At 45.5% G+C, this 12,378-nt stretch overlaps 1 protein-coding gene across 1 annotated transcript; it reads right to left on the minus strand.

Annotated features, from left to right (window-relative positions):
- Positions 1-2,056: 2,056 nt before the first annotated feature.
- On the minus strand, positions 2,057-2,521 carry LOC116813165 (ribosomal protein eL22-like). Its single transcript, XM_032759499.2, has one exon. The coding sequence runs from the start codon at positions 2,474-2,476 to the stop codon at positions 2,081-2,083; it is 396 nt and encodes a 131-aa protein (XP_032615390.1). The 5' UTR covers positions 2,477-2,521; the 3' UTR covers positions 2,057-2,080.
- Between the last annotated feature and the right edge of the window lie 9,857 nt (positions 2,522-12,378).

Raw genomic sequence — 12,378 nt, forward strand, 5'->3', positions numbered from 1 at the left:
AAAAAAAAAAAATAATAATAATAATAATAATAATAATAATAATAATGGCGGTGCAGGCCTGCAGTCCCAGCTACCTGGGAGGCTGAGGTTGAAGTGAGCTGTGATCACGGCACTGTACTCCAGCCTGGGCAACAGCGTGAGACCCTGTTTCCAAAAAAAAAAGAATCATTGGGGTGCTTTTTTATATATATATGTATTTGGAAGAGTTCTATAGAATTTTATGAAGTGAAGTTATTTAACAATGGCAGAATTAATGGAGCACTTTAAAATTATTTGCTCATTAAATCTCATATTTTTAGCAAATAGATCCATTCCGTTAATTTTATAACCAAAGTAACCGAAGCAGGGAATTGTGAAGTAACTTTCACAAGATCACATGATCAGGTTTGTGCTGATCAAGGTCTTCACGTCAGAACTCTTGCTCCACAACCTTGAGTTGCAGTTCCAGTCCAGTGCTTCAGCTGCCTATTAGCTAGCTCCCTTCTCAATGTGGGCGAGTGGGAGGTACGTGGGTAGTGGGATATGGGTGGTAAAGGCAACGGCTCCTGGAAGTAAATATAGAAGTGCCAGCGGTTGGTGTTGGCATTAGCTTTTCGGCTGTAACATAAACCCCATCAGCATGTCTACGCATGCCTATATGATGCAAACACATGTTTGCAATAGAGCCTAGTTTGAGATTTTCACAACAGTAAGTCTAAAGTTGTAGTTCTCGGGCCGGGCGCAATGCCTCACGTGGGTAATACCAGCACTTTGGGAGACCGAGGCAGGCGGATCACCTGAGGTCAGGAGTTTGAGACCAACCTAGCCAATGTGGTGAAACGCCGTCTCTACTTAAAATACAAAAATCAGCCGGGCATGGTGGCACACACCTGTCCAGCTACTTGGGAGACTGAGGCAAGAGAATCACTTGAACCCGGGAGGCGGAGGTTGCAGTGAGCCGAGATTGCACCACTGCATTCCAGCTTGGGCGACAGAGCAAGACTCCAACTCAAAAACAAGTAAAATAAAATAAAATAATAAAGTTGTAGTTCTCAGCACAGGTGGCACATTGAAATGTGGAGAGCTTTAAAACCTCTTCTTCAGCCGGGCATGGTGGCTCACGCCTGTAATCCCAGCACTTAGGGAGGCCGAGGCAGGCGGATCACGAGGTCAAGAGATCGAGACCATCCTGGCTAGCATGGTGAAACCCCGTCTCTACTAAAAATACAAAAATTAGCCAGGCATGGTGGCACACGCCTGTAGTCCCAGCTACTCGGAAGGCTGAGGCAGTAGAATCGCTTGAACCCAGGAGGTGGAGGTTGCAGTGAGCCAAGATTGTGCCACTGCACTCCAGCCTGGGCGACAGAGCGAGACTCTGTCTCAAAAAAAAAAAGAAAAAAAAAGAAAGCAGAAATAGGCCAAAAGCTAGGCCTCTTGCACCAGTCAAGTTGTGAATACAAAGAAAAAGTTCTTGAAGGACATTAAAAATGCTACTCCAGTGAACATACAAATGGTAAGAAAGCAAAACAACCTTATTGCTGATATGGAGAAAGTTTGAGTTATCTGGATAGATGATCAAGCCAGCCACAACATTCCCTTAAGGCAAAACCTAATATGGAGAAAAGCCCTAAATCTCTTCAATTCTAAGAAGGTGAGGAGGCTGCACAAGAAAAGTCTGACGCTGGCCAGGTTCAGTGGCTCACGCCTGTAATGCCAATACTTCCAGGAGACGGAGGCGGGAGGATCCCTTGAGTTCAGGACTTCAGTCATCATGCCACTGCACTCCAGCCTTTATTAGAGTAGGATTTTTAATGCTACACAAATGATAAGAAAGCAAAACAGCCTTATTGCTGATAGGAAGAAAGTTTGCGTGATCTCAAACTTTGATAAAAGATCAAACCATCCACAATATTCCCTTAAGCCAAAACCTAATCCTGAACTCAACGGAAACACCTGCCTCAGTCTCCCAGTGTTGGGATGACAGGTGTGAGCCACCACGCCCAGCTCAAAATTTTCTTTTTTTTCAAGAGTATATTTTTTATTCACTGATAAACTAAAAGCCAATTTCTTGGTATTTCTCATGTATACTTCATTTATTTTATTAATAAGCAAAGCCCTGTAAGGGGAGTCTTTGCCTAGTCCTCCGACTCTCATCTTCATCTTGACAATTCTGGAAGTAACGAAGTTCGTAGGTCTCCTTGTCAGATGCAACCACTCGAAGCCAATCACGAAGATTGTTCTTAAGGTATTTCTTGGTAAGGTATTTCAAATACCTTTTAGAGAACTGTTTCTCAGAAACAAGTGTGATTTTATTCTTGAAGCGTTCAATGTGAACAACATTCCCGAGATTTCCAGTTTTGCCATTGACTTTAACCTTCTCCCATAGAAATTGCTCAAAATTTCCAGAATCAAAAATTCCATCTTCTACTGGATGAGTAAGGTCCAAATTAAACTTCCAGGTTGACCTCTTGGGCTTCTTGTCTTTCTGTGGTGCCATCTTGCCAGTCGCGCCAGCTCAAAATTTTTAAATTTTTTTTTCTTTTTTTAGAGACGGAGTTTCACTCTTGTTGCCCAAGCTGGAGTGCAATGGCACGATCTCGGCTCACCGCAACCTCGCCTTCCGTGTTCAAGTGATTATCCTGCCTCAGCCTCCCAAGTAGCTGGGATTACAGGCATGCGCCAACACGCCCAGCTAATTTTGTATTTTTAGTAGAGATGGGGTTTCTTCATGTTGGTCAGGCTGTTCCTGAACTCCCGACCTCAAGTGATCCGCCCGCCTCGGCCTCCCAAAGTGCTGGGATGACAGGCGTGAGCCACCGTGCCCGGCCTAAAAAAAATTTTTTTAAGTAGCTGGATATGATGGCATTCATATGTAGTTCCAGTTACTCCAGAGGCTGAGGCAGGAGTTATCACCTGAGCCCAGAAGTTTGAGGTTACGGTGAACTATGATTGCACAACTGCACACCAGCCTGGGCAACATGGCAAGAACCTATCTAAAATAAGAAATAAAAGAACAACAAAGTGATCAGTGTAGCTGGAGCAGAGTAAGCAAGGGGGAAAGACATACGAAATAAGGGGCAAGAGCTGTATGTGAAGTTGCACACCCTGTAGCAGCAAAATTTCTACTTCTGGACATTCCATTCCATTTGGTCTGATCCAATTGGCTGACTTTGGCCTGGTCTTATCAAGAAAAATAAATGCCTCAAGTTAATGAGTGAAGAAGCAAATGTGTTAGTTAAAAAAGGCTGGATAATGAGACAAGAAATGCTAGTTGTAAGTCTCATTCTGCCTGCCTTACACTTTTACCTTGAGGAAGTGTGTGTGTGAGCAAGGATGAGCAAGAGTGGAAGGAAGCAAAGATGAAAGGGGGAAAGCACAAGACTATCAAGGAGCTTTTTTTTTTTTCTCTTTTTTTTTTGAGACAGGGTCTTGCCCTGTCACCCACACTGGAGTGCAGTGGCACAATCTCAGCTCACTTCCACCTCCGCCTCCTGGATTCAAGCAATTCTCTTGCCTCAGCTTCCTGAATAGCTGGGCCTACAGGCATCTGCTACCACCCAGCTAATTTTTTTGTATTTTTAGTAGAGATGGGGTTTCACCATGTTGGCCAGGCTGGTCTCGAACCTGGACCTCAAGTGGTCCACCCATCTCGGCCTCCCAAAGTGGTGGGATTACAAGTGTGAGCCACCGCACCTAGCCAATCATGGAGCTTTGAATACCATGTTAAGGAATCTTGACCCTGTCCAAGAGTTTTGAACTCAAATTGCTACAGGGGCCAGGCAGGTAACGTAAATGATCAAGTCTTCCATTTGTGACTGTTATGGGAAGTGAGAAACCAAGTCTGGTTTGTGGGACCCTCGAATGCAGTCTCAGTGTTACCAGATCTTCCTGTTTTCCAAGGGAAATCATAAATTGGAGATTTTGAAATCTTAGTAAATTCTTCAAATCCGGAGGACTGAATAATATATATTAAGTAAACCAAATTCTGACCCATCGCATGTCCAAGTACAACCAGGACAATGCAAGACAGAAAGAGTTTTGTGCCCGGAAGTGTCTGGGTCAGAGTATTTTTGGATGTCTTTGCTTATCTGAGCTATTTATATTTGCCTCTCTTGTCACCTGTCTGATCCTGGCAGCCAGATTTTGGCCATTACTCAGCTCTGTTCTCACACACACCACACCACCACCCCCACAAGGATAGCACAGGCCCATCTTAGGCATCAACAATGTTCACAGAAACAAACTTTCAAGAGTTTGGGCCGGGCGTGGTGGCTCACGACTGTAATTCCAGCACTTTGGGAGGCCGAGGCAGGCAGATCACGAGGTCAGGAGATGAAGACCATCCTGGCTGATACGGTGAAACCCCGTCACGACTAAAAATACAAAAAAGTAGCCGAGCGTAGTGGCACGTGCTTGTAGTCCCAGCTACTCGAGAGGCTGAGGCAGGAGAATCACTTGAACCTGGGAGATGGAGGTTGCGGTGAGCCGAGATAGCGCCACTGCACTCCAGCCTGGGCGACAGACGGAGACTCCATCTCAAAAAAAAAAAAAAAAAAAGTTTTACAATTAGCATTAAGAGTCTTGTTCTTTGGGTTTTTTGTTTTGTTTTGTTTTGTTTTGAGATGGAGTTTTGCTCTTATTGACCAGGCTGGAGTGCAATGGTGCGATCTCGGCTCACCGCAACCTCCGCCTCCCGGGTTCAAGCGATTCTCCTGCCTCAGCCTCCCGAGCAGCTGGGATTACAGGCATGCGCCACCACACCCGGCTAATTTTGTATTTTTAGTAGAGATGGGGTTTCTCCATGTTGGTCAGGCTGGTCTCAAACTCCTGACCTCAGGTGATCCGCCTGCCTCAGCCTCCCAAAGTGTTGGGATTACAGGCGTGAGCCACCATGCCCGGCCCAAGAGTCTTAAATAAAGTCTGGCACAGTGGCCTGTAGTCCCAGCTACCCCAGAGGCTGAAGCAGGAGGATCATGTGAGCAGGAGTTTGAGACCAACCTGGGCAACACAGCAAGACTCCCTCTCTTAAAAAAAAAAAAAGTCTTAAATTTATTTGTTCATAGCCTTCAACTCATGAATTTTTCTAGGAATTTAATCAGGAATATAATTATTTGAGAGTTTTATCTCATTTTGAAATATGTGAAAAATTGGGAAGAAACCCTAAATGTTCTCAATAAGGATTAATAAATTATAGCATACATGAATAGTATGCAACCATTAACAAATATATTTAAGGAATATTTAATATTACAAAAATTATCAGGAAATGTGCTAAGTGGATAAAGCAGGCTATATAGCTATACATTATTAATACGGCATATAAACTTATATGCTATAAAAATAACCAACATGTTGGTTTCTCTTGGTAGTGCAGTTGGGATTTGAGGGAGTTCTCCTCCCTTCTCTCTTTAAAAGGATCTCTTTAAAAAACAACAGATGTAATACAACTTAGCACATAGATAGATATTAAATAAGTGTATTATATAAAGAATCTTAAAACTTCTCCCTTCTCCGTCCACCCCAGAGCTAACCAATGGTAACAGCTGCAAACTACACATCTTTCCAGATCTCTGTTTCCTCTGTGTAACTATGTATACAACTACGAGACTGTTTTATATGTATCATTGCATTGCGCAACCTTGGTTTTTGCTTTGTTTTGTTTTAACCTAACAGGAAATCCTGCATACCTTTCCATTTCAGAGCACTTGGAGCTACCTTCTGTTTCTTTGCTGTATAAGCCGTTGTGTGAACAAATCTGTTTATTTCTCTAATCAGTCTCCTTTGATAGGCATTTGGGTCACGTCCGGTTTTACGCTTTTACAATCCATCAATGAACAGCAGTAATACGAGCTCAAGACAGAAAGCCTGAAAAACATTGAAAAACAGAGACGGAAAAATAAAAACAGAGGGGGAAATATAATTTCGGGTTATTTCAGTTTCACCTTTATACTTTTTCATATTCCACATTTTTTGCAATAAATATAAATTTGGAAGTAAAAGCATAAAACGAAAACCAAACGATTATTGATTGATTGACTGAGACGGAGTTTCACTCTCGTCGTCCAGGCTGGAGTGCAGTGGCGCGATCTCGGCTCAATGCAAGCTCCGCCTCCCGGATTCAAACGATTCTCCTGCCTCAGCCTCCCGAGTAGCTGGGATTACAGGCGCCCGCCACCACGCCCGGCTAATTTTCAAAAGTATATTTAAAAGAAGAAAAGGAAAAGAGAAAAAAAAAAAAAGGAATTGAAAGCAGCTGGGGCAGTTCAGCCTCTTCTCGCGGAGGCGGGGCTAGGCGGAGTCAGGGGCGGGCGGCCACAGCCTGCACCAATCAGGACCCGGTTGATAGGCAGAGCCTGGCGACTTCGAAGACACGCCCCCCCGTCAAAGAGCCACGGGGATTCGTTTCCGTATCCAGGCTGGAAACCAGCCTGGGCCTATCCTGCGCGCTGCTGCGGGCTACTATTGGCTGCCAAGAAACCCCGCCCATCTCCCTGCTCATTGGCCGGTGCGGTTTACGTAAGAGGAGCCTGTTGCTGCGCGGAAAGTCTGTGCTACAGTTTTCGCTAAGGAGTTGTTAACGCTGAAACCGTACTGGGCGTCCTGGGGTCAAAAAAACAATACTAGCTATGGTTTATTAAACTGCAACTAAATGCCAGGCTGTGTGCGCCAAACTTTTAATATTAATAGTTGTAGCCACCTTTCTTGAACACCCACCACTATCAGCCAGTCACTGAGCCAGATCCTTCAAAATAACAGTAAAAATATAGATAATCTACACTTTATTGAGCACTTCATCTGCATCAAGCCTTGTTAAGGGGTTTCCATGCATGAGCTCTCATTCTCACAACAGAACGGTGGAGGTAAACTATTGACCCATTTAACATTTAACATGCAGACCTGTAGACCCAGCTATTCGGAAGGCAGAGGTGAGAGGACCCAGGGGCTCCAAACTTAAGTGAGCTATGATCGCGCCACTGCACTCCAGCCTGGGCAACAGAACGAGACCTGTCTCAGAAAAACAAAAACGTAATAAAAGAAAAACAAAAACACAGGAAACGGGTTCAGAGAAGTGAAGTGATTTGCTGAGGTTCACAAAGAAAAGGTTGGAACTGGAACCTTCGACTCCTATATCCTGATTCCAAGTGTGGACTTTTTAGGGAGGGGGTCGGGGTACAGAATTCCGCTGGGGATAGGGAGAGGTAGGACAGGATGGTGGCAGGCCAGAGGCGTTGCTCCAGGGACAAGCCTCAGGGTGGTTCTCTGAAAATAGGATGTATAGAGCCTCTAGGAGTGGAGGGTTGGGGAAGGAAGGCAGACCAGAGGAAAGGGAGAAGTTGTTCTTTCTGAAAATGTGAGGCTTCTCTCCTGGGGCAGCCTATTAAGGTGTAGGTAGCCCTGGACCTCTAGATTCTAGTCTCCACTCTGTGGCCAACTTCCTAGGGGACCCTGGGCAAATTCCTCTCTCTCGACCTGAGGCTTCCTGCCTTGTAAGAGAGGTAGTAAGCCAAAACAATGGAAAGTGCATTCGGGCTGTGAAGTATTTTAGGACTCTGGTCCTTGCTGGCAGTAGGGGGAATCTTCAGCAACCACAAGACCTTTACTTAGCTGTTGCCTGGCCTCTTTTCAAGACCTTCAGGCGGTGACATGGACCCTGACAATCCTATAAACTCAAAACGGTTTGGGCCAGCCCTTTCCTACTCCATTCTGACTGAGCTATAGCAGGATCTGGCCTGCAGGGGGCGTTGAGGAACCACTCAGCCGACAAAACTAAACTATCAACTAAGCAATTTGCCCAAAAGCACCCAGTGCGTTAGTTTTTGCATTTTATTTAAGAAGGGTAAACGTTTCCAAACCTGAAGATTTCTGTCCTCAGCATGCAATCGAGGAAGACGAATTATATGCACTGCCAGTTCTCTGTGGCACCAGTTCTCTCCATAACGGCTCTGGAAGTTTAGAGCTAATTTCTATTTCTTTGTTTTACAGATAGAGAAACAGATTCAAAGAGCTGGAAAAAAAATTCAGTTTGGGTTACTTGGCTAAAAGCTGGCACCCGAATTGCCTGACTCCTGGGAAGTGCTCTGAGGAGATAGTTGGCTTTGTTTCTGGGAGTCTGTGGTTGTACTGCCTGCTAATGCACAACTCCAGAGGACAATTTTGGTTGTGTAGCTTGACAGCTCGGCACCTGTCAGCTCTGTGCAGGAAGGACCTCCCTCCCCACCTAGCACAATGCCTGCTTCATGAGTAATTGAATTAATGTGTGACTAAGCCTTGAAGGATGGGTCTCCTTTGACTTTATCAAACCAATTGGAGTGGAACTTCTTTCCTGAAAGATCCCCCCTGGGCAGGAATTGTATCTGAGATTAGCGGGTGGGGGAGGAAAACAGTAAGAAGAGCTCAGAAAATGACATCTGGGGTGATACATCACAGCCGCCAGAATGGTCCCAATACAAGGTCATTATAGTAAAGTAATCTCAGAATTTGAGACTAGAAAACTAATTCAGGAAGAATGAATACAGAACAGATGACAATCATATTAGGGTCATAATCTGAAATGGATCTAAGGCTGAAGACATTTCAAAAACATTTCAAATTCAGTCTAGGTAGGTGTATCTTTGGGACTGGAAAGTGATTGAGGAATAAAAATAGCTGGCCAATCAGTGGCCTCAACATAGCTGATGCAAGAGTTGAGAGTATGGCAACAGAAGAAGGAGATCTTTACCCAACAAAAATACAAGGCAGTGGGGAGGGGAGGAATGTGCCCAGCCAGTGGCACCCTGCCATGCCCTGCTAGGCTGCTAGCTTCACCACTGGATTTCCCAGAGCCAGGCACAGTGCCTGGTACACACAAGATGGTAAATAAATATTTACTGAATGAAAGAGGGAAGGAAGGAACTGGAGCCCCCACCGGCAGACAGTTGCTGAGTAGAGCAGTTCAATAATTCGTCTTTTCACTTGCTCAGATTCCAGCTGCCTTAGCCACCTTCAGATGATAAATTTGGCTTTCAGTAAAGGCTCTCCTACAAAGAGGAATGCCCTGGCCTCTCAATTACAGGTCGCTTGACAGTTATGTTTCTCACTTCCAATTAATATATCTGCTTTAAGCATCAGTTCCTTTTGCCAGCCGGCTTCTTACATATTCATATGTTTGTCTCATCGGTGGAGTGGTGGAGTTTCTGCATAGGAGTCATTCCTGCCTGGGTTGGAATCCTTACTCAGCATATTACTAACCTATCTGACCTCCGCCCAGACGTGTTACCTCTTGAGCCTCAGTTTTCTCATCAGTCAAATGGAGACAAAAGAGCCTATTTCACAATGTTGTGGTGAGAGTTACCTGAGACAGTGATGTATCCTGAATTCTCGCTGGAGCTCAGTACCTCTTAATGTCTGTGCTTCTTCCTGGCTTTTCTTTCTTGGAGACCAGGTCACAAAAGATAATATCAAGGCTGGGCGTGGTGGCTCACACCTGTAATCCCAGCACTTTGGGAGGCCGAGATGGGCAGATTGCTTGAGCTGAAGAGTTCAATACCAGCCTAGGCAACGTGGTGAACCGCCCCCCACCCCCCAACTCGTCTCTACAAAAAATACAAAAATTAGCCAGGTGTGGTGGTGTGCACCTATAGTCCCAGCTACTTGGGAGGCTGAGGTGGGAGAATCACCTGAGCCTGGGAGGTTGAGGCTGCAGTAAACAGTGATTGTGCCACTGTACTCCAGCCTGGGAGACAGACTGAGACCCTATGTTAAAAAAAAAAAAAAAAAGGCCGGGCGCAGTGGCTCACACCTGTAATCCCAGCACTTTAGGAAGTTGAGACTGGGAATTTGAGACCAGCCTGGGTAACATACTGAGACTCCTGTCTCTGCAAAAAATAAAAAGAAACTGGCTGGACAGCATAGTGCACACCTGTAGTCCTAGCTACTTGGGAGGATAGTTGGAGCCCAAGAGTTTGAGGTTACAGTCAGCTATAATCACACCACTGCACTCCAGCCTGGGTGACAGAGTGAGTAGAGGGAGACTGTCTCAAAAAAGAAAAAAAAAATTCTAAGAATTTTTTGCTTTTTCTTCTCACAAAGTTACTATGTAAGTGAAGCTTTGGGAATGATTGACTGACTGCCTTAAAGATTCTAAGGAGTTATTCAACAGAGGAGAGTAATTCATACACGTTCATTCAAAAATATTCACTAAGGACTCACTACAGGCATATCTTGTTTTTTTGTCTTTTTGTTTTGAGACGGTCTTGCTCTGTCGCCAGGCTGGAGTGCAGTGACGCGATCTTGGCTCACTGCAACCTCAGACTCCCTGGTTCAAGCGATTCTCCTGCCTCAGCCTTCTTAGTAGCTGGGATTACAGGCATACACCACCACACCCAGCTAATTTTTTTTTGTATTTTTAGTAGAGACGGGGTTCACCATGTTGGCCAGGATGGTCTTGATCTCGACCTCGTGATCCACCCGCCTCGGCCGGCCTCACAAAGTGCTGGGATTACAGGCATGAGCCACCGCACCTGGCCGGCATATCTTGTTTTATTGTGCTGCACTTTACTGTGCTTTGTAGATAATGCATTTTTTTTTTTTTTTTTTTTTTTTTTGAGACAGAGTCTTGCTCTGTCACCCAGACTGGAATGCATTGCTCAAGCAATCAGTCAAGCCTGGCCCACTTTATTTATTTATTTTAGACAGAGTTTCGCTCTGTCACTCAGGCTGAAGTGCCTTGCTCAAGCAATCCTCCTGCCTCAGCTTTCCAAGTAGCTGGGATTACAGGTATGCACCACCAAGCCCAGCTAATTTTCTTTTTTTTGAGTTGGAGTCTCGCTGTGTCCCCCAGGGTGGAGTGCGATGGTGCGATCTTTGGCTCACTGCAACCTCTGCCTCCCGGGTTCAAGCAATTCTCCTGCCTCAGCCTCCCCGAGTAGCTGGGATTACAGGTGCCCACCACCACGCCCAGCTAATTTTTGTATTTTTAGTAGAGACGGGGTTTCATCATATTGGCCAGGCTGGTCTTAAACTCCTGTCCTCATGATCCACCCACCTCAGCCTCCCAAAGTGCTGGGATTACAGGCGTGAGCCTCTGCGCCCAGCCAATTTTCTTATTTTTTGTAGAGACAGAGTCTCGCTATGTTGCCCAGGCTGGTCTCAAACTCCTGGGCTCAAGCGGTTCTCTTGCCGTGGCCCCCCAAAGTGCTGGGATTGTAGGCATGAGCCACTAAGCCCAGCTGCATGTCTTTCACTTTAAATCAAAAGCTAGAAATCATTAAGCTTAGTGAAGAACACATGCCAAAAGCCAAGACAGGCCAAAAGCTAGGTCTCTTGAGCCAAATAGCCAAGTTGTGAATGCAAAAGAAACATTCTTTTTTTTTTTTTTTTTTTTAGACGGGGTCTCGCTCTGTCGCCCAGGCTGGAGTGCAGTGACGCAATCTTGGCTCACTGCAAGCTCCGCCTCCCGGGTTCACGCCATTCTCCTGCCTCAGCCTCTCTGAGTAGCTGGGACTACAGGCGCCCGCCACCACACCCGGCTAATTTTTTTGTATTTTTAGTAGAGACGGGGTTTCACCGTGGTCTCCATCTCCTGACCTCGTGATCCGCCCACCTCGGCCTCCCAAAGTGCTGGGATTGCAAGCGTGAGCCACCGCACCCGGCCTTTTTTTTTTTCTTTCTTTTTTTTGAGACAGTCTTGCTCTGTCTCCCAGGCTGGAGTGCAGTGGCCTCATCTCGGCTCACTACAACCTCTGCCTCCTGGGTTCAAGCAATTCTCCTGCCTCAGCCTCCCGAGTAGCTGGGACTACAGGCGTCCGCCACCACGCCCAACTAATTTTTGTATTTTTAGACGGGGTGTCACCATATTGGCCAGGCTGGTCTCGAACTCCTGACCTTGTGATCCGCCCACCTCGGCCTCCCAAAGTGCTAGGATTACAGGTGTGAGCCACCACGCCCGGCCAGGAAACATTTTTAAAGAAAAATTTCAAATGCTACTCCAATAAATACATGAATGATAAGAAAGCAAACAGCCTTATTGCTGATAGGAAGAAAGTTTGAGCGGTCTCAAACTTTGATAGAAGATCAAACCGTCCACAACATTCCCTTAATCCAAAACCTAATACAGAGCAAGGCCCTAACTCTCTTCAATTCTAGGAAAGCTGAGACGTGAGGAAGCTGCAGCAGAAAAGTTTAAACCTAGCATAGTTTGCTTCATGAGGTTGAAAGAAAGAAGCCTTCTCAATAACAGAAAAATGCAAGGCGAAGCAGCACAGGCTGATGGAGAAGCTGCTGCCGTGAGTTATCCAGAAGATCTAGCTAAGATAACTGATGAAGGTGGATACACTAAACAACAGATTTTCCATGTAGACAAACAGCCTTCTATTGGAAGAAGATGCCATCTAAGACTTTCATAGCTAAAGAGAAGCCAGG

This window comes from Hylobates moloch, unplaced genomic scaffold, assembly GCF_009828535.3.
Source record: "Hylobates moloch isolate HMO894 unplaced genomic scaffold, HMol_V3 SCAFFOLD_9, whole genome shotgun sequence".
NCBI lineage: Eukaryota > Metazoa > Chordata > Mammalia > Primates > Hylobatidae > Hylobates > Hylobates moloch.